The sequence below is a fragment of the Mobula birostris genome, chromosome 28, assembly GCF_030028105.1.
Source record: "Mobula birostris isolate sMobBir1 chromosome 28, sMobBir1.hap1, whole genome shotgun sequence".
NCBI lineage: Eukaryota > Metazoa > Chordata > Chondrichthyes > Myliobatiformes > Myliobatidae > Mobula > Mobula birostris.
Genome location: NC_092397.1, coordinates 16851977 through 16875036, shown reverse-complemented (window position 1 = coordinate 16875036; position 23060 = coordinate 16851977). Strand labels below are relative to the sequence as shown.

The 23060-nt window shown below is 45.2% G+C and overlaps 1 protein-coding gene across 1 annotated transcript in view; it reads left to right on the top strand.

Annotated features, from left to right (window-relative positions):
- LOC140189306 (heterogeneous nuclear ribonucleoprotein U-like protein 2) overlaps positions 1-23060 on the top strand; it is a 36058-nt gene that overhangs the window by 5193 nt on the left and 7805 nt on the right. The window contains exons 2-8 of the mRNA XM_072246016.1: positions 13482-13638; positions 16120-16196; positions 16615-16754; positions 18738-18837; positions 18926-19038; positions 21205-21468; positions 22732-22854. Of these exons, the coding sequence (XP_072102117.1) occupies positions 13482-13638; positions 16120-16196; positions 16615-16754; positions 18738-18837; positions 18926-19038; positions 21205-21468; positions 22732-22854 (974 nt within the window). The remainder of the gene's footprint in view (positions 1-13481; positions 13639-16119; positions 16197-16614; positions 16755-18737; positions 18838-18925; positions 19039-21204; positions 21469-22731; positions 22855-23060) is intronic.

Genomic DNA, 23060 nt, shown 5'->3' with positions numbered 1-23060 from the left:
CAAGGGGTTGGGGAGGGGTTTTGTTATTTGGCCCGTTGAGTGGATGCTGATTTCCAGGCAATCCTCTTCCCCCACTTGTAGGCCCTTCTCCACCTCATCCCCATCAACACCCGTCCCATTTCCCCCACCACACACACACTGAACCTGAGAAGTGTGAGGAAGCGTGGCAGGGAGAGTGTGTCAATGTCACTTCACCCACAGAGACATTACCATTGAGTTTGTGTTGCTGGAGTTGAGGTCTCAGAACGACTTGCTTTGTGTGCCTTTTTCAAACTCACTTCAGTTTTGCCGGATCAATTGCTTTTGTGATTGTGAACCAGTTCATTAAGGGTTTCTTGAACCCTAGAATTAGGCACTTCCAGTAACTCTGCCAAGTTTGGGGAATCATCAGCTTGCTGCTTAATAGAACAAATGGACTGGGCATCAGGGCTCTGCAGAGAATATTCTGGTCACTAAACTGCTGATCATTAACCTTTCGTTTCACGTACAGACTTTTACTTTTTCTTTTACTTACAGACGTGGAGGATAGGTGAGCCTTTCAGCCCATCGAGTTTGTGCTAATTAATTTTTAATTCTCCCAGCATTATCAACTCCCCACTTTCATTTTATCACACCTCACTCGGGGTGATTTACTGTGGCCAAATAAACCTCCCAGCCTGTACGTCCTTGGTATGTGGCAGGAACCCCACAGTTCGGGGAGGAAGCCCAGACCGGATCTTGATCTCGGACACTGTGAACCCTCCAGTGCTCGTTAGAATTTTGTCTGCTTACCTCACCTTGGGCTATTTATAAGATTAGCTTTATTTGTCACCTAGAACGTGGAATGGTACAGTACAGGAACAGGCCCTTCGGCCCACAATGTTATGCAGAACCAGCTACAAAGCAATTTTTTTTTTAAAAAAGCACCAAAGAGTAATCATTCCTACCTACACAATGTCCATATCAGTCCATCTTCTTCATATTCATGTGGCTATCTAAACATTCCTTAAAAGCCTCTAATATATTTACCCGTACGTACCTACATACCAGGCAGCGTATTCCAGGCATCCTGAGTAAAAAACACTTGCCCCTTACATTCCCCTTTGAACCTCTCTTCCCCCGCCCCCTCATTCAATGCATTGCCCTGTGGTATTAGACATTCTCCCTCTGGGAGAAAGATACTACTCTATCTATGCCTCTCATAATCTTGTAAGCCTCTATCAGATCTCTGGCACTCCAGAGAAAACAACCCAAGTTTGCCCAGCCTCTGGTGATAACACACACCCTCTAAACCAGGCAGCATCCTGGTGAACCTCTTCTGCACCCTCTCCAAAGGCTCAACGTTCTCCCTATAGTGGGGTGACCAGAACTGTGCACAGTACTGTGGATGTGGCCTAGGCAGAGTTCTATAAAGTTGCAACATAGCCTCATGACTTTTGAACTCGACGCTGCAACTAATAAAGCAAGCATTCCATAAGCCTTCTCAACCACCTCATCAGCCTGCGCTGCCACCTTCAAGGAGCCATGAACTTGGATCCGAAAGCTCTCTGCTCAGCAACACCTGTACATTGAAACATACAATGAAATGTGTTGTTTGCAGTAAGTACAAACGCAAATATTTGCTGGGAGGCAGCCCGCAAGTGTTGCCTTGCTTCCAGCGTCAACGCACCATGCCCAGAACTTACTAAAACTAACATTGCCATTTGTTTCGTAACGGGGTTAAATAAAAATATATTATCATTGTCCCCCAGAGCTGCTGAATACTTCCAGCTTCCTGTCCATCGGGTCCACAGGACTGTGGACTGCTTTTCCTTGTCTCACACTTCCTCTGATATTCGGATCGAATGCTCTGCAGAACTTCTTTTCAAGAGTGGGGTGAATAGAGGCGCTGGTGTTACCGAAGAGTGCGATTTATCATCTTTAAACGTCGATAAATCGTCAGCTCTGTGTGACTGAGCTGCCAGTTTTTAATCAATTTGCCAATTTCCTTTTGAGTTTTTACAATTACAATCAATCAAGTGGTTTAAAAAAAAATCCACTTGCATGTTGCCCTTCAAAGGTTCATTTATTATCAAAGTATACAAACCCTGATAGCTACAAAACCAAGAAAGAAAAGAATGGCAACATGACCCCCCTCCCGGCACAAAAAAAAGGAGCAGGACTATCAGCCCTAAATAACTAACACTAACTCACTCACTCACTCCAGCCATCTTCCGCCTTATCTGTGGCCAAGAACTTTTGGTAAGCGATCCAATCTCTAGCCATTATTTCCTCCCTTAGACTTTTATACTTCATACTTTATTGTCGCCAGACAATTGATACTAGAACGTACAATCATCACAGCGATATTTGATTCTGTGCTTCCGGCTCCCTGGATTACAAATCGATAGCAAATATTAAAATTTTTTTATTATAAATCATAAATAGAAAAATTGCAAGTAAGGTAGTACAAAAAAACCGAGATGCAGGTCCGGATATTTGGAGGGCACGGCCCAGATCCGGGTCAAGACTTGGGCCGACAGCTGGAATGTATACGATATTGGTCTCACTAATTGGTTCTCTTTTTATTCCGAGCCGGGTCTGGAAGACCTAAGTTATAAGGAAAGATTGAATAGGTTAGTACTTTATTCCTTGGAATTAGAAGATTGAGAGATTTGATGGAGGTATACAAAATTATGAGGGGTATAGATAGGGTAAATGCAAACAGGCTTTTTCCACTGAGGTTGGGTGTGACTACAACCTGAGGTCATGGGTTAAGGGTGAAAGGTGAAAAGTTTAAGGGGAACATGAGTGGAAGCTTCTTCACTCAGAGGGTGGTGAGAGTGTGGAACGAGCTGCCAGCACAAGTGGTGCATGCCAGCATGATTTCAATGCTTAAGAGAAGTTTGGATAGGCGCGTGGATGGTAGGGGTATGATCGATGGGAGTTGGCGGTTTAAATAGTTTGGCACGGACTAGATGGGCCGAAGGGCCTGTTTCTGCGCTGTACTTTTCTCTTGACTCCTATGTATTACCAGAGTGTATACCAGTATAAATTCTGGAAAGATAGATTCATTGTTTTCATTCAGAATGTGACATTTTCCACTTTCTGGCTCGGACATCACGAATAGGAGTGTGGGAAATGGGGCAGAGGCAGTTGAGAGCCCTGTCTGCTGTGTCTTGCAGGAAGGCAGGGATATGCAGCAGCTCAGCTGGAGAACATTTGAGACTGCAGTGATCATTCTTTGTCCTTTCCTGTTTTAATCTTTCCTCATATTCCCCCTTTGTGTTCCTAATTTCACTATGTACAACTTGTGTGTGTGCAGAGCTGGGCTTCCCTTTTCCTACACAGGACATTCCGCAGATGCTGCCTGTCTTGAGCAACCCTTCATGCTGAAGAAGGGTGATAGGATCTTGGCCTGAAACGTCTCTCCATGGATGCTGCCTGAGTTCCAGCATTTTGGGTGTCTTACTCTGCCTGGCATATTCCTCAATGTCAGTGAGTGCCTACTAACCTCCTGATGTCCTGTTCTAATGCGTCTCATTGCTCTGCTCCCTTTGTGCTTTTCCTAAACTGTATCTGGGCTGGTTAAAACTTCGCAGTCTCCAATGTTCCCCAACTGAGCTGCTGAATACTTCTGCCTTCCTGTACAACATAGCTGACAAGGCTCTCAACCTCATCTGTCCCATTTCCCACATTCCTCCCACTGAGAGCGAGGATAGGTTACCTGCACTTTGTCCTCATCTGCGATATGGCCAGTCTCCCACGTTCAACGGGTCATCCTTCCATTGATAACATCTTCAACGTGATACCACCACCATCACACACTCCCTCCTGCCTTTGTTCTCTCTCTGACACTTCATCGGCTGCCGTGCACTCCCCTCCCTCTCAGCAGCTTCCCACACAACCACAGGAGCTGCAGCATTCTATGTTTTAACCGATTCTCTTCCTTCCTGCCTGCAGTGCAGGTAAACGTAACGAGTAATTGTATTGTTCCCAATTTAGTGCTCATGATGCAGTGGCCTATTTGTTGGGGAATTCCTCCGTTCGCAGGACAATCCTGAGCTTCCGATCATCTCTACTCTTAATTTTCCATTCTAAATGCGCCGGAGGCCGAGGAAGATGGTTCGATGACTGAATGTGCGTGGGAGGGAGGAAAGGGGCTTGTTCCTCTGTTGTTTCGTCACTTCTGTTCGGTGTTGTTCTGCCAAGTATTGTGGCCACGCTGTGTTGACCTCGGAATGTGTAGTGACACTTGTCGGCAGCCCCCAGCACATCCTTGGGTTGTGTTGTTCGATAATGCAAACCACGCATTTCACTGTACGTGTCATAATCCCCGATTCTGAATCCAGTTGACTCTGACCACACCCTCTCCTGCCCCCAATCTACGGCCCACCCGCTCAGCTCTTAAACACGCTCAGGCGAGCTAAAGGTGGAGGCTCACCTCCTGACTAGACTGATTTGAATCTGTCCGTTTCAGATAATTGCCCTTTCTAAATGAAAGCTCAGATCTTGTCTCTGCAGATGCTGCATGACTTTGGAGTATTTCCAGTAACCACAATGAACTATATGCCAATGCCAGCTTTTATTTTTTCTCTCCTCCATCAACTTGTACACATCCTGTCAGATCAGCTGTGGTTAGCAAGCCTTTACCCTCCTTTGGCCGGTTCGTTACTCTCAGTCACCAACATCCTCGTTGTTTCCATTGTTCCTCTATCTTCTCTGCAACTTAAACCTGCTGTAATTACTAGTTGTGATTGAAAACTTTGACCTGAAATATCAACTCACTTTCTTTCCTCAGGTCTCCAGTATTTTGTTTCATACTTCCAACATCTTCAGGTTTTCCTTGTCTCTCGTTCTGCTTGAAGTTCAATGACATTACTGTGAGGCCCTCATCAGCACGAGGTCACCATTAACTCTAGCTGACAAATAATAGCAGATGAAAAGGCAGGGTACCTTGCAGCATGTGTCTTTGATAATATCCAGGGTACGGCAGCTCACTTAACTGTCATCCCTGCACCCCCAGCAAACTGTGACTTCAGTCTGTGTTGTCTGCAAAATGCCTTGATGAGGCTTCTTTGGCGACGTCTCCTAAACCTGTGACCTTTCACCGCAACGAAGGACGCAAGCCTCAGTTTTACTTGCACCCTCTGACTTGCGACTACGTTCCCTGGAACGCAGGGGAGATTTGATAGGGTGTATAGAAATGAGAGGTAAAGATAGGATAAATGCAAGCAGTCTTCTCCCACTGAAGTCAGGTGGGTGGAACTAGAACTAGAGGCCACAGGTTTAGGGTGAAAGCTGAAACGTTTATTGGAGGGAAGGCTGGTACAGAGTTCTGAGTTGGATGATCAGCCACGATCATACTGAATGGCAGTGCAGGCTCAAAGGGCCGAATGGCCTACTCCTGCACCTATTTTCTATGTTTCTATGTTTATGCTGGGAGCATATGAGGGAGTACTACTTCACACAGATGATAATATGAGCTGCCAGTGGAAGTGGTCGATGTGATTGCAATATTTAAAAGAATTTTGGCTAAGTAATTTAATTTTGGTGGATAATTAGATGGGAGGGATACGGCGCAGGAGTGGGTTGATGGGACGAGGAAGTTTAACAGTTTGGCATGGATGAGATGGGACAAAGGTTTCTGTGCTGTAGCCCTGTATGACTGTATTCCTTGATCATTTCTGGGTAAAGTACTGTAAAATAATGAAAAAGGGACTTCCCCATCCTTTTCCCTGTGACTATTGGCTGCTGGAGAAGATGTGCCTGCCACATCCAGGTATTGTCGAGGAAGTTTGATTTAACTGCCTATGCTACGTTTCCAGCATCAGTTTAACGAGGTTTGTGTCTCCTGATTAAGCCCTTGCCTTGTGCTTATGCCAGAAGTATTGTTTGCCCAGTTATCACAGCTCCCTCGAGGAATGAGGCCAAGCACTGCAACTGACTTGGGTCCTGTTCTGGAAAAAGCAAACAACTTGTTTAAAAAAAATGTTTGGGAGCGGCTTCCCGTTGATAGAATGTTGTAAATTACCTGCTCTTTTCCCTGACTGTGACTGTTCTAATCTCCAAAGCACCAGCAAGCATAAATTTGTCATTGTTGAGAGTAATCTGATTTGTTTTCAAAAATGTAGTGCCAATTTTGTGTTTTTTTTCCCTCCAATATCTACACTGTTCCCAGTGTAAACACTCCCAGTGACAATTCTGACATTGAGAGACCCTGTGCAACAATAATAAAATAGTGAAGTTAATCACAGATGTTAGATACAATGATCAAACATTTTCATCCTGATTCCCGTTGGACATGTCAGTCCGTGGCCTCCCCTTGTGCCAAACGAGGCCACCCTCAGGCTGGAGGAGCAACACCTTATATTCCATCTGAGTAGCCTCCAACCTGATGACATGAATATCGATTTCTCTTTCAGGTTTAAAAAAAATCCCTTTCCTTTTCTATTCCCATCTCTGGCCTCTTGCCTCCTCTCACCTGCCTGTTACTTCCCCCGGGGCCCTTTCTCCTCTGGTCCACTCTCCTCTCCTTTCAGAGTCCTTCCTCTTCAGCCCTTGACCTTTCCCACCCACTTGGCTTCACCTCTCACCTTCCATCTATCCTCCTTCCCCTCCTCCCACCTTCTTATTCTGGCATCTTCCCCCCTTCCTTCTCAGCGCTGAAGAAAGGTCTCAGCCCAAAACATTGACAGTTTGTTCATTTTCACAGATGCTGCCTGACCTGCTGAGCTCTCCCAGCATTTTGTGTGTGATGTTGATGTCGTGCATGAGGAATGATACCGAGCTGTATTTTCCTATACTTCTGCTTCAGAGCCCACAGACTCGGACGTTTGAACAGATTATCTCTCGGAGGGAGCCTGTCCCTCCCATTGTTCCTCGGTCTGAGCAGTTTGTCTTGGTTTGCACGTTGGTTGTTTGTCGTTCCTTGGCATCGAAAACTACAGCACAAAACAGGCCCTTTGGCTCATCTAGTCTGCACTGATCCATTTATTGCCCCATAGCCCCTCCCATCCATGTAGCTATCCAGTCTTCTTGGTCGTTTTTCATTGATTCTATTGTATCTCTTTGTTCTGCTGCAAATGCCTGCAAAAGAAGCAATCTCGGTTGTATCTGGTGATAAATATGTACTTTGGTAATAAATTTACTTCTAACATTTGAGCTCAGGAAATGAAGCGACAGGAGGTCATTTTGGTCCTTGCACCTTCTCTTCCAGCAAGATCTCAGATGGTCTTTACCTCGGCTTCCCTTTCTTGCATCCCTTCATTTCCTTAATATCGTAAGATCTAACCCCTTAAGTATGCTGTTGCTTGCATAATGGATTCCAAGCATTCCTCACTTCAGTGAAGTGCCTTTCTTCTTGTATCCTTGATTATATTAAAATTTAATAAATAATCTTCTGAATCTGGTTCCTGTACGGTGGCATAGTGGCTAGGACAGCACTTTGCGGTTCAATTCCCAATGCTGCCTGTAAGGAGTTTGTACGTTCCCCCCGTAACCACATGGGTTTCCTTCGGGTGCTCCGGTTTCCTCCCACAGGCCAAAGACGTACCGGTTGGTAGGTTAATTGTTCATTGTAGACTGTCCCCTGATTGGGCTGGGGTTAAGTTGGTGGGTTGCTGTGCAGTGTGGCTCAGAGGGCCCACTCAAAGTTCAGAGTTTTATTACCTAAGAACAAAAATGTCACCCTGAGGTTCATTTTCCCGTGGGCACACTCAACAAGTATGTAGAATATTAACTATAACAATGTAAGATCAACCAGCATACAGAAGACAACAAACTCTGTAAATGCAAATGTAAATAAATAGTAATGAATAATGAGAACATGAAATAACAAGATAATGAGCCCTTAAAGTGAGATCATTAGTTGTGCATCTCAATAAATAAATAAGTTAAAATTCCTAACACTTTGCATCTCCCCCAAGTAAAGATGTTGTTTGCTTCAGCCAGATCAGCTATTCTTCCAGACTCTAGGGATTACAGGTCTAGTCGGCTTAATCTCTCCTTGTACAACAGGCCAGTCTGGTGAGCCCTTACTGCAAGTATACCATCCCTCTTGCCAGGGAGGCCAGATCTGTACACAATAATCCACATGTGGTCTCACCAGGGCTCTGTGTAATTGGGGTAAGGTTTCTTTGCTCTGGCACTCAAATCCACTTGTAATAATGACCTTCCTAATTAGCCAGTGAGCCTGCATAATTAATATACAAACAGCTCCCTCTGAACACCAAGGCCTTTCCACCACTCTCATTTAAAGGATACTGCACCTTTTAATTTTTCTCCTACTGGGGTGAGTGGCCTCACTTTATTTTTCCATATTATAGTCCTAGCCCTCTCTTTGTAGCTGTGCCAGATCCTTGCAGTCACACCGCCACCTAGCTTTGTAGCGTAATCCCAAAACACTTCAAATCTTAAGCAGCTGCATAACAACACTGGATCCACTGGGAGGCTTAAGACAAATAAAACCAGCACTTTGCTAAAGTCTCTGTAGCTTCCAAGTACCAAAGGGAGCCTCCTGAAGGCTGCCACCTGTGTCGAGCTGCTTTATATGAAATATATTAACTTTAGCTCTGTCGTTAATATTCCATTCCATTTTAATGAGGCTGTGACAGGTTGGCACTAATTTAATTAGGTTTCTGATGAGGTTTATAAACGACGCGGGGCTTTTCCCTGCAGCGAATGACGTCGGTCGAGCGTCAAGCAGCGATTGACCATCAGTCCCACTTCGCTTCGTGATGTCATGACTGACGGCTGTAAATCGGACAATCTTGACTTCAATACCCCGTCAAAGTGGCAGCATTGTAATGTGTCCTCAATGTCCTGAGCTTGGCAGGGGCGCTTTCAGCCAAGTCACTTTTGCCCATCCGTTAGGTCTGGCCAGCAAGGATGCTTGAGGTGCTGGGGAATGCAGCTGGACAGTGTTCAATTAACAATGAACAGTACCCAGTTCTAGTCATAGAGTTACAGAAAAGTACGGCACAGAAACAGCCCTTTAAGCTTGTCTGGTCTGTGCTGAACCACTTAAACTACCAACCATATCCTCCATACCCCTACCATCCATGTAGCTATTTAAATTGCTCTTAAATGTCGAAATTGACCTTGTTCGCACCACTTGTGCTGGCAGTTTGTTCCACTGTCACGACCCTCTGAGTGAAAAAGTTTCCCCTCATGTTCCCCCTAAACCTTTCACCCTTAACCCATGACCTCTAATTCTAGTCTCACCCAACCTCAGCAGGGAAAGCCTGCTTGCATTTACCCTATCTATACCCCTCATAATTTTGTATACCTCTATCAAATCTCCTGTCAATCTTCTACATTCCAAGGAGTAAAGTCCTAACCTGTTCATTTGTTCCTTATGGCTCAGGTTTTACAGTCTCAGCAACATCCTTGTAAATTTTCAGTCAGAAAGGCAGCATGCATTATTAAGGACCTCCATCACCCAGGGCATGCCCTTTTCTCACTGTTACCATCAGGGAGGAGGTACAGAAGCCTGAAGACACACACTCAGGAATCAGGAGCAGCTTCTTCCCCTCTGCCATCCGATTCCTGAATGGACATTGAACCCGTGAACACTACCTCACTTTTTTTTTAATACACAGTATTTCTTTTTTTGAACTTTTTTAAATCTATTAAGCATACATAATTGGTTTACTTCTTATTATCTATTTTATGTATTTTTTTTCTCTGCTAGATTATGTATTGCATTGAACTGCTGCTAAGTTAACAAATTTCACGTCACATGCCAGTGATAATAAACCTGATTTCTGAATTTCCTCTGTACTCTTTCAATCTTATTTACATCTTTCCTATGACCAAAATACTCCAAATTAGGCCTCACCAGTGTCTTATACAGCTGAACCTTCTTGACCAACCTCCCAAGCAAGACCTTGTCAAATGCTTTGATGAAGTCCACTGCCTTGCCTTCTTCCACTTTCCTGGTAACTTCCTCAAAATTCCTAAGGTTGGTGAGACATGACCTTCCACACACTTACTGGCCTTAATCAGTCCACGTCTATCTGAGTACTATCTGGTCCCTCAAAATACCTTCCAATAACTTCCCCACTACTGATGTCAGCCTTAACTACCCAGTGAAAAGTAGTTGGCCATGGCACTGTCCTGATAAACACTCACAGTGATGACGTAGTGAGTGAGATGATTGGCTTTGAACAATCAGAGCTATCTTTCTCTATGTGAGGCGTGCCTCCAGCCTGAGGGATCTTCCCATTGACATCATTCTTACTGTGAGTCTTCAGTGGTTTCTGGGTGATTTTTTTTTTGTTCTTTCTCAATCGTCAAGTAGATGGGTGTGTTAACTGTCCTTGGACAATTTGGCTGGAGATGCAGCTATTCCTGAAGCGTGGGTTTTCAGTGCTGCAGTCGGAGTGTTATCTGGTTGCATGGACGTTGAAAGCACATTTTAAAAAAATTTCATTGGCTAAAAGAAGGCTTTAGGGACGATGGGGACTTCAGGGACCATAGCAACTTCAAGAGGAGGGTGAGGTCATAAACTAATTGTAGGTGTGAACGCTTTTGAGGATGAAAGCACTGGAAGAAGAATTTAAATCGTTGAGTATATATCTGTGTCATGCTGATCTGCAAGAGGTTGATGTCACTGATATGCAGGGTGATTTGGGGCTGGATTGAAGTCAGCTGGGAAAACAATGCAAGTGGAGCAATGTTCCTTGGAAGGATGAACAGGTTATGGAGACCTTTACTCGTGGGCTGTTGTTAATGACGGTGCCCAGTGAACAGAAATGGTCACCTTTCCTTATACAAAACATTGGTGTTCATATTTAAGGTGACTACCCCCCCCCCCCCGCCCCTCCATATTAAATGAATCAGACTATGTAGGCTGTAACAATGCATTTCTGCAGTTATTTGTGTTAGCTTCCCAGTGTAGTACATGGTTCATACGATCCAAAATCAGTTTTGGTTCTGATCTTGGTGGTGTTCAGGGCTTTCATTATCGTGCCATTTGCTTCCTTGAAGATTTCTTTTCCCTCTTAATTTGTAAAGACCAGTTTGTGTAAAAATCTTGGGCTGTGAATTTTTTTGCCCAATGACAACAACATGTGTGCACTGAATAATTTCTTCATTAAAAACAGTATAAATAAGCCAGTTCTAAAACCAGTAGACAAATCATCAAAAACTCCGTGCTGTCAAAACTGTCCGCATCAGAAACCGGAAAAGGAAATGAGATTGTTTTCGATCGTGAAATATACTTAACATGCCGATGGGGTAGATGGTGACAAGCTTTTGTCTGCAGTTTAAATTCCTTTGTGCACTTGTAGCAAAAGATGTGTGCATACGCACATCTTAAAGTGCAAGTCCTGGGTGTCGACTCAGGAATACAGATCTCACAGATGAAGATGCTGTTTCCATAACAAAGTTTTTTTTTGACCGGTCAGGGTTGTTAGCCCTGCGCTAGAGGACCAGTGGACCACTCTTAGTCTGGCCTCTTACCCTTTGACCTGTTTACCATGAGTGACCGTACCAAGAGTCAAAGCACAAGACCCTGACGCTAGCAAACACAGCTGTCTGGGTCATTGAGGCACGCAAGCCTCCAAACCCTACGGCAAGGTTGTGGTCCTCTTGGAAGTAACAGGATTATACGGTGTACCTCTTTCCATGAGGCAGTGAAACCACCCAGATCTTTGAGCAGGTCAAACCCTCCAAGTTATACAGTAGTTTAGAATTGGATGGGCAAAAGATAAACCATTTCAATTGTAAGCATAAACCTTGGTCCATTTTTGAAAGGATCAAAGAAGATTCTTTCAATATTTGGAATTCTAAAGTCTCCATTCGAAAGTGTAGAAATATTGTCTTTAATGCTATCCTGAGCAATATTTAGACCCAAGACCCTTTCGAACAACTGTATGTGAAATTGGTTTCCTCAGTTACCTACTTTACAACAGTGACAATGCTTCCGAAGTGTTTTGTATAACAGATGTTCGGTTACAAAAATGTACAGCCAAGGTCATATGTCCAGAATTTAGAGACGGAGTTTGCAACTTTTTTTGTGCCATGGACCAATACCATTAGCAATCCCTGCTTTAGAGGGTTGTAATTTCATTAAAACTATGCATACAGCTTTATTAACTAGAATATGTAGAGCTACATGTTAGATTAGCTACGATTTCATCAAATGCCAGTCCACTGCTTTCCTTCCGACTGTTTCCAAACGTACACCAATGTAAACACGTCTGCTGTTCGGTGAAGCAAGTTCCAAATATAGTTTGACTGTGACTGGCTTATGTTGACTAGTCATCAGATTGTCATTGGGACTGATTGCCGTCAGCCTTAATAAATAAAGCTGCTCAGTTCGTGTAGATTGAGCTATGATAACAAATTCCCCAAGTCTTCATGGTTTTGAACTGCTACTTTGAAGGCACGGGTCACTTGTCATCAAATTGAACGGCTTGCACTTGATGTCAGCAAGGCCAAAGAGCTGATTGTGGACTTCAGGAAGGGTAAAGACAAGGGAACAGGAACCAATCCTCATGGAGGGATCAGAAGTGGAGAGAGTGAGCAGCTTCAAGTTCCTGTATGTCAAGGTCCCTGAGGATCGAACCTGGACGCAATGTATTGATGCAGCCATAAAGAAGGCAGGACGGTGAAGGGTTTCGGCCTGAAACATCGGCTGTACTTTTTTCTCGAGGTGCTACCTGGTCTGCTGAGTTCCTCCAGCATTTTGTGTGTGCGTCTATATTTCATTAGGAGTTTGAGATATGATTTGTAAAAACACTTGAAAACTTCTACAAATGTACCGTGGAGAGCATTCTGTCTGGCTGCATCACTGTCTGGTATGTTGGGGGTGGGGGCTACTGTGCAGGATTGAAATAAGTTGCAGGAACTTGTAAACTTAGTCAGCTCCATCATGGGTACTAGCCTCCGTAGTATCCAAGACATCTTCAAGGACCGGAGCCTTAGGAGGGGCCCCCAGTGCCTAGTACATGTCCTTTTCTCATTGTTACCATCAGGTAGGAGGTACAGGATCCTGAAGACACACACTCAGCGATTCAAGAACAGCTCCTTCTCCTCTGCCACCTGATTTCTGAATGGATATTGATACGTGTGTGTGTGTGTGTGTGTATATAAAGTGTAACAAATTTCACAACATATGCCAGTGATATTAAACCTGATTCTGATTCTAAACTGTCTTGAGGATCTAATTCACTTCTTTATCCAGAGACACAAGTCTGAAGTTGGTGGAACCAGGAGCAACAACCAATCCGCAACAGGGTTTCAGCGGGTCGCTGCTTGACCTGCTGAGCTCCCCTAGATTGTTTGTCAATTCTTTCTCTTATTCCCTTATCTTAGTATATTAGTTATCGATATGTCCTTTGCATGCAGTTTCCAAAACCAGTTGACAGATAATAGAGGTGTAACTCCAGAATGCCCTGGTGCTAACTTCCACTGGTCAGTGAAATTCTGCAGGTTGGCATCAGCAGCTCTCCTGTTGCAGAAGTTGGTTCAAAAGCCCTTGAACAGTAACTTAGAACCCTTATTCTTGTTGCCAGGTAAACAGAACAGCGAAGCTGGAGAGGGTGTGAGTGAGCAGCGCGCATCGGGCAGCGAGGGACGGCCACCCGAGTCTGAGCGTCGAGGACAGAAGCGACGCCACGAAGACCGTGGTCGTGGTTACTATGAATTCCGGGAGGAGACAAACTACAACCGGTGAGAGTTCACGGTCGGGGTTAAATTGCTGCACTTACTGCCTTTCATCTGCTAATGCAGTATCTTTCCTGGCCTGAATGTTAATCCCCAGTTGTGGTTTGTATCACCTGCTGCACTGACGTATTAAAGATTTAAAAACCATGTCTATTCTGAGGCTGTATCCTCTGGTCTTAGACTCCCCCACCATAGAAACATCCACTTTTCAAATGTCTAAGACTAGAGGGCATGCATTTAAGGTGAGGGAGAAGATGTGCAGGATAAGTTTTTTCTTAAACACAGTGTGATAGGTGCCTAGAATGTGCTGCCAGTGTTGGTACTGAGGGAAATGCCATCAGGCATTTAAGCAGTTCTTAGACGCATAAGTGTACAAGACTGGAGGGACTATGGAGACAAATGATAAGTTTAGTTAGGCACTTAATTAGTTTGGTACAATCTCATAGGCAGAACGGGTTGTTACTAGACAGGACTGTTCGAAGGTTCACTGGATAATTTGTGGGACGAAGGGGATTTTCTTCTGAGGGGCAGCTGAGTGTCTCGAGCCCGTATTGTAACGTAGAAGAATGTGGGTTGGATGCTATGGCTTCCCCTAACGATGATATCTAAAACCAGCAGCCGTAGCTTCTAGATCCTAATAAGGAGTCAGGTGTTTAAGCCTGAGGAGGGAGGGAATTTCTTTCTCTGAGGGCCATCACGGCTCTCTGGAGCTGATGAAGTCATTCAAGGATGAGAATGACAAACACCTGAACTGCAGGGGGGTTGAGGGGTCCTGGGAGAGAAGGTGGGAAATCATCAAGACCAAAATTGGATCGGTCACAGTGTTACCGAATACTGCAAAAGTCTTGGGGGGGAGGGGTTCTGTTTTGAGCAGGCTTTACCGGAGGGTTTGGAGTATAGCGAATTGACACAAGTTGGCAAACATAACTTTGATTTGCTTCAGTGTTCTGTCTCGGGTTTTAATCTGATTATCCCGAGGCGATGGCAGCAACCTGTTGAGGCTTTGGATAAGGTGTTGGTAACTGACACATACTGTAAAAGGTTTTTGTTTTCATGTCAGTCATTCCATACATGAGTATGTTGAGACAGTACAAAAGGGAACAAAAGTATAATATTGAAGTGCAAGGGTCGTGATGAGGCTGATTGAAAAATTGAGTTTATTTTTATCTTACAGGAGGTCTTTTCAAGAGTCTGCTAACAGATTCCTTGAGCCTGGTGGTACATGCTTTCAGGCTGTTGTATCTTCTGTCCATGGGTGGGGAGGTGGGGGGCAGAAGGAATGACTGGGCTGGGAGAGGTCCTTGATTGTGTTGGCAGCGGATGTGTAGACGGGGTAGGGAGGTCAGTGAAGGGGTGACTGCTTTGTGCTAAGTTCACAACTCTGCAATTTCTGCCAAACTGAAAGAAAAATTAGCAAGTGTCATTGGAGAGCTGGGAAATTTCCCTGGCCTTCTGAGGCACTTCTAGAGATGCGGGTGTGCTTTCTTGGCTGGACCAGGACAAGTAATTGGTGTCTCTACCTCGGCATCAAGGGTACAGGGGCGTGTGTTCCGACCCGCTTGCTGAAGTCGTGTCAGATAATCTAATGGGCTGGTTGCACTTGAGGGGGTTAGACTAAATGGAAGTTTCACGCCCTGAGTTTTAGATGACGTGCTGTCTGTAATGTTTTCACACCAGCCTGTTTCAGATTTGAAAACAAATGACACAACAGAGGGATCTGGGAATATAGGACCATAATTCACAATGTCGCAGGTCGATAGGGTCGTAAAGAAAGCTTTTGGCACATTTGCCTTCATAAATCAAAGTATTGAGTACAGGAGATGGGATGTTATGTTGAAGTTGTATCAGACGTTGGTGAGGCCTAATTTGGAGTATTGTGAGCAGTTTTGGTCACCTACCTACAGGAAAGATGTAAGCAAGGTTGAACGAGTGCAGAGAAAATTTACAAGGATGTTGCTGGGTCTGGAGGACCTGAGTTATAATGAAAGATTGAATAGGTTAGGACTTTATTCCTTGGTACACAGAAGATTGAGAGGAGATTTGATAGAAGTATAGAAGATTATGCTGGGTATAGATAGGGTAAGTGCAGGCTTTTAACACTGAGCTTGGGCGGGGTGAAAACTAGAGGTGATGGGTTAAGGGTGCAAAGTGAAAAGTTTAAGGGGAACATGAAAGGAGACTCCTTCAGTCAGAGGGTCATGAGAGAGTGGAACGAGCTGCCAGGACAAATGGTGCAAGTGAGCTCGATTTCAATGTTTAAGAGAAGTTTGAATAGGGGTATGGAGGGCTATGGTTCCAGTGCAGGTGGAGGAGAGGAGGCAATTGAAATAGTTTTGGCATGGACGAGATGGGCCCAAGGGTACTTTTCTACGAATGTTCCTCTTGTTGAACACTGAAATTCAGCCCTCACCAAAGTCTCCCCACTTTGTTGCTGTCCCATGCCCTGTTTTGCTACTCTTTCTAAGTTATGTCTGTTCATCCCTACAGGGGCAAGTCCCCCGTGCCTGCGGCGAATGAGGAGGCAGAAGAAGAATTCGATGACAGTTTAGTTTGTCTCGACACCTGTAAGTCTTAACGTTCTGAGTGGAACCCTTATATTTTTAACGGTCTCTTAATTTTGGCATTGAGCCTGGAGAACGGATGCTACAGAGTGGGGTCGGGGTTTGTATTTGTTTGTGCAACCTGAAGACATGACAATGATTTGCCTTGCTGGGTTTGCTGCTAATTTTCCCCGGGAGACCCGGGCTATATTACTGGCACGTCGCTCATCGCACGCACCATTTGTCGCTGCGTGATAAATCTCTTGTCAGAGCTTAGAACTAACTTCTCGGGTTTACATTGGTCAGCAGAACAGACTTTGTACCTTACTGGTTCTGCAGTGGGGAGCAGCTTGGGTTGGTTAGTGTGGCTAGTTGTGTAGTTACTGACTAGCAGCTCAACCAATGCCGATGACTTGTCTTGTACCTCCTTCCTTTTGAACAGATAACTCCGATCTTCACTTCCAAGTGTCGAAGGACCGCTACGGTGGGCAGCCCCTCTTCCCCGAGAAGTTTGTTTATCTCTGGGGCGGTGCACGGGCGACCTATGGCGTGACGAAGGGCAAAGTCTGCTTTGAGGTGAAGGTGAGTCCTGACCGGGTCCCCGTGACTTGCTGTTGGATGTGCTCGAGCTCCTAACACTGCATCAATGTCAGAGCAACAGCTGGCTCATGCTACTTTGCAGATGTGTAAATGTGCAATTAATTTGGTTTTATACCAGTCTTGTGTCGACGGTTGATGGGTTCAAAAAGGATTCGAAGTACATATATTATTAAAGTACGTATACAGCATACAACCCTGAGATTCATCTTTCCACAGACAGCTACGAAACAAAGAAAAGCATGGAACCCGTTCAAAGGAGTAAACACCCACGTGCAAAAAAGCCAATCGCACAAACAGGACGAGTGGAAACACAGAAAATAAAACACAAAATCGAAAAGAGTCCATATTCAGAGCAGCTCAGTGTTCGTTATCTGCAGCCTGCCCTGATTCAAAGTCGTACAAAATAGCAGCAGAAAGGGAGGCACCAGGAACGACAGTCCAATCCACAAGTCGCAGACCCAGAACTTTGGTACAATCCTCCAGCACTGAGGGAGAGAGACCATTCGAATGCAGCGGCCTTCCCTTGGGAGCAGAGAGAGACCATCACACAGGTGCCTTCCCCTCGGCAGCAGTGAGTGAAGGCTGGTGGTGGATAGGCTGAACACTCGCTCGCCTTCCACGCTCCCCTTGATGTCCCTCGAAAATGTTATCGGCGAAATGTGGAACCGATCCTAAATGGGTTGTAGGTAGATGCAGTGCCTTTGTATCTGGGTAACTCTGCATATAGAGTGAGCACAGGTTGAAGATGGGTTGCTCGTTGCTCCATAACATCACCTGAGAGTGATTGCCTTTCCGATCTCTGCCATGGTTGAAACCCTGTATTCCCTGCTGGAAATTGTGTGCCTGTGGACTGCCTCCTTTGTCAAGCAGGTTGCAGGCACGTGCGAGTCACAGAGTTGCTGATAAATTGACGTAGTAGTCATCCATAGCAAATGCCAAGAGGTCGGTGTTATCTTTAGGGAAACAATTATTACTCTTCAACCATATCAGAGCTGTCTCTATTTCCTGAGGAGACTGAGGTCCTTTAACATCTGCCGGACGACGCTGAGGATGTTCTATGAGTCTCTGGTGGCCAGTGCGATCATGTTTGCTGTTGTGTGCTGGGGCAGCAGGCTGAGGGTAGCAGACACCAACAGAATCAACAAACTCATTTGTAACACCAGTGATGTTGTGGGGATGGAACTGGACTCTCTGACGGTGGTGTCTGAAAAGAGGATGCTGTCTAAGTTGCATGCCATCTTGGTCAATGTCTCCCATCCACTACATGATGTACTGGGTGGGCACAGGAGTACATTCAGCCAGAGACTCATTCCTCCGAGATGCAGCACAGATACAGCACAGGAAGTCATTCCTGCCTGTGGCCATCAAACTTTACAACTCCTCCCTTGGAGGGTCAGACACCTTGCTGGGTTGATCCTGGATTTATTTCATAATTTACTGGCATAATTTACATATTACTATTTAACTATTTATTACTATCTTTCTATTACTATTATTTCCATGACTATTACTATTTACTAATAGTAGTATTACTATTACTATTTCTATTTATTATTTATGGTGCAACTGTAACGAAAACCAATTTCCCCCGGGATCAATAAAGTATGACTATGACTATCAGAGCTGACTTCACAAACTATGGACCCTACTTTCAAGAACTCTACACAACTCGTGTTCTCAGTATTACTTATTTAGTATTTACAAACGTTTGTATTTATCATTAAGTTTTTTTGTATTTGGACAGTTTGTCTTTTGCACATTGGTTGTTTGTCAGTCTTTGTATGTAATTCTGTTGTATTTCTTTTGCTGTGAAGAAAATGCATCTCTGGGTAGTGTATGGTGACAGGCATACTTTGAAAATAAGTTTACTTTGAACTTGGGGCTGGGTTTGGTTTCGGCCAATATTGATTGCATTAGCAGTCATGGAGCCCATATTAACCGGTGCTGTATTGTATTTATTCACAGATGACCCAGAAGTTCCCTGTGAAGCAGGTGACTGAGAATGAAAGTGAACGACACCTTGTGCGTGTGGGCTGGTCGCTGGACAGCTCCTCACTACAGCTGGGTAATGTGCTTTCCTGTTCCATTTCTGGGCTACTGCCTTGGCTCGGTTCTTCGTTTACACATTTACCTTTTTTTTTAACACTGTGCAGGGGATGGAGAGTTTTCCTTTGGCTACGATGGAGCTGGGAGAAAGTGGAGAAACTCCGTGTTTGAGAAGTTCGGAGAAAAGTTTGATGAAAATGATGTCATTGGTTGTTTTGCTGTAAGTACTGACACCCTTGAGCAGCGTTAGGAATGAGCTTGTTCTGTGATTTGAGCTTCTCGGTGCTGAGATCCATCCCAGAAGTGAACAGCAGTCAGTGGGAGAAGCAGGCGTTAGTAGAGCAGCCTCACTGACCCTGTAACTGCCCCCCAGTTATAGCAGCTTGGAGTTCAAGTTTAACCGTATTGTTCGAGATACGGCGTGTGAACAGGCCCTTCGAGCCACACTCCCCAGCAATCCCTCGATTTAATCCTAGCCTAATCACAGGAAAATATACAGCAACCAATTAACCTACCAACCAGTACGTCTTTGGACTGTGGGAGGAAACCGGAGCCCCTGGGGAAGTCCCAAGCGGTCACAGGGAGAATGTACAAACTCCTTACGGGCAGCGTCGGGAATCGAACCCGGGTCTCCATTGCTACCATGACACATGTATACAATGAAATGAAAGCACATTCGTCCAGGGCCGAGCGCAAAACACAGTAGGTGTATCACAACATGTAAAATAATATTGTCAGAGGAGTGCTGAAATGCCCCACTCCCACCCATCCCGCCCTGTCTCCCGAACATTCAGTCATATATGTGGTCCGTCCTGTAAGTTGGATATTTGGAGCCTGTGCTGTCCACCTTTACACAACCCCAAGAGAAGTAGTGGGATTAGCTTAGATACAGCCTTGTCTAAGCCAGTCGTCTTGTGCTTTTGGTAGCACCCTGGGGAGAACTGATAACGGAAGGACCACGTGGCTCATGTCCCTCAGTCCCTGAGAGTGATGGCACAAGTGGATGAGGTGGTGAAGAGGGTGTAATGCTTGCCAGGGCAGAGAACGCCAATCGGGATCGACGTAGACGGGTACAATGAGTAGATGCACATTGGGGAGTATCCTAACTGGTTGCATTACAGCCTGGAATAGAAACACGAACGCCCAGGAATGGCCAAAGCTACAGAACGTGCTGGATGCAGCCCAGTCCCACCATTGAACACATTTACGTGGAGCGTTGGCACAAGAAAGCAGCATCCGTTATCGAAGACCCCCACCATCCAGGCCATTCTCTCCTCTCTCTACTACCATTCAGAAGCCTTGGGTCCCACACCACCAGGCTCAGGAACAGTTATTACTATGTAACAGGGGTTCCCAAACTTTTTTTTAAGTAATGGACTAATGAGAAAGAAGTGGTCTATGGAAACCAGATTGGAAACCAGATTGGGAACCCCCTGACCTAAACTTATCAGGTTTCTGAACCAGCTTAATTCCTCATTACTCTGGGCAAGCTACAGACTCACATTCAAGGACTGTACACCTTGTGTTTTCAATATTATTTTTATTTACAGTCATCTTCTTTTGTACATTGGTTGTCTATGTATAGCCTTTCATATTCGGTTTTTTTGTATACCTGTAAATGCCTGCAAGAAAATGAATCTCAAGGTACTCACTGGAGTTCCGAAGAATGGGGGGGGGGGATTTCGTTTGAAACCTATCAAATATTGAAAGGTCTAGATAGAGTAGGTGTGGAGGGGATGATCCTAAAATCGGGGAGTCTATGACCAGAGGGCACAGCCTCAGAATTGAAGGACCTCCCTTTAGAACAGAGATAAGGAGGAATTTCTTCAGCCAGAGGGTGGTGAATCTGTGGCAGTCATTGCCAGAGACGCCTGTGGAGGCCAAGTCATAGGGTATTTTTAAAGTGGAGGTTAATAGGTTCTTGATTAGTAAGGGGAGAAGGCAGGAGAATGGGGTTGACAGGGATAATAACTCAGCCATGATGGAATGGCAGAGTAGACATGATGGGCCGAGTGCCCTAATTCTGCTCCTGTTTCTCTGGTCTTTGATAATAAAATTAACTTTAGACTTTATCAAGGATATGATGGACTGAAATGTCTGTCTCAGTGTTGTGTGCAGTACCACTCAATGTAGCCTTTCCCCATACCAGCTCTCTGCTGATGTATGAGTGAGAGAGAGAGCCAGTTTTCTGTGTTGACCAAGGTTTGTACTGAGCCTGCAATCCTTCCCTTCTCCTCCTCAGTCTGAGCTTTGATTGAACTGTTCGTGGCTTGGAGATCAGAAAGTCTGTTTGTGGGTGGTGACATGACCAGTCTAATTGGGAACAATAAAACTAGCTGGGCCCCTGCAAGTCCGTTCTAACAGGTTTCTTACTTTTGCTTCACAGGACTTTGAAGGCGAGGAAGTGGAGCTCTCTTTTTCGTTGAACGGTGCGTGTCTCGGGGTTGCCTTCACAGTCAGCAAGGAGTCTTTGGGCGACAAGGCATTGTTCCCGCATGTCCTGACTAAAAACTGTGCGCTGGAGTGTAACTTCGGTCAGAAGGAGGAACCTTTCTTCCCCGTTCCAGAGGATTACACTATCATCCAGAACGTTGCCCTGGAGGACAGAGTTCGTGGAGCAGTTGGGCCCAAGACTAGGGATGCGTGTGAGGCAAGTACTGAAAAGGGCTACTCTGTAGGTACCAACCCATAGAGAGCAGTCGTTTCTTGTGTTAGTTCCCAGCCCTGACTTAAGATGGACATAGAAAGGGTGCTTCCTTCTGTAAGAGAATCCAGGACTTCAAGGCCACTGTTTGAAAATAATGGCCCCTTCATTTAAGACCGTGTCTTTTTCTGTCTGAGGGTCCTGAGCCTTCAGTACGCTTTCTGATCAGATACTTCATCCTCTGCTTTAAAAGGTGCCCACTACCTTTCCAAGAAGGCAGGGGTGAGCTTGCAGTCTCATCACACAGTTACGATGAAGGTATTCAATCTGTTAATGATGTCCATTTATTCCAATAGAAATCAAAGGATGTTGCCTGACCTGATGGGTACTTCCCAGCACACTGCTTTTATTTTACTTCCCAGCATCTGCTTTTTTATTCCCCCCACCCCAGCTACAATCTTAATCGGAGATCAGGCATGAACAGCCTCCTTGTTTTGCTCGTTTAATGGCGGTTGTGGTTGGTGTCCCTGATCTTTGAGAAAGTAGCTGCCACTTCTGCCAAAGATGTCTCATCCGATTACATTGCCTTATGAAACAATAGATTGCAATTCATTGGTATTTAACTCAATGTTGTGCAATGGGTAACTGTGCTCATTGGACAGAGGACATTGGCATGTGGGCACCAGTTAGTGTTGGATGCTTGCCCGTGTTCTGAGAAGTAAAGCCTCGTTATTCTCCTGCTCCGAGAGTCTTCCCAGATAAATTCTGCTACTAAAGGGTGAATGCTGACGGCCCACTGGAAAGGGGCTGGATCTTGGGGCACGGGGGTGCATTGGGTGGTGCAGCAAAACTTTGCCCTAGTACTTACTGATTGAGATACAGCACGGAATATGCCATTCTGGCCCTTCGAGCTGCGCCAGTCAGCAATCGCCTGATTTAACCCTAGCCGAATCATGGGACCACCTAACCTACCAACCGGTACGTCTTTGGACTATCGGAGGAAACTGGAGCACCCAGGGGAAACCCAGGCGGTCATGGGGAGAACGTACAAACTCCTTACAGGCAGTGGCGGGAATTGAACCCGGGTCGCTGGCACTGTAAACCATTGTGCTACCATGCTGCCCACTTTAGCACACTCCCCCTTTCTGTCACTGTGATATTGGGAATGTAACAGTGTTGAATGCAGGATCTTTAGCACTCTGTATTGAGTCCATGTGCCTGTACTGAGATGAATATTGGTCGTTAAAATGCCTCTCTGTTCTCCTCCAGGTTCTACTGATGGTTGGCTTGCCAGGGGTTGGTAAGACCACCTGGGTGAAGAAGCATGTGGCTGAGAACCCAGACAAAAGATACAACATACTGGGAACCCTCAACATGCTGGAGAGAATGAGGGTAAGAGATACTAGGTTTCAATTTCCCTCCCCGATTAAGATTCTAATTCTGTATGATTGTAGGCTCTGGGCCTGTGCTCAAATGAATTCAGAAGAACGGCGGGGCGGCCTCAGTAGAATGGATGTGGTGAGGATGTTTCCTGTGGTGGGGGGAGTATAAGACCAGAGGATGTCCAATTAGAATGGAGATGAGGGATTTCTTTAGCC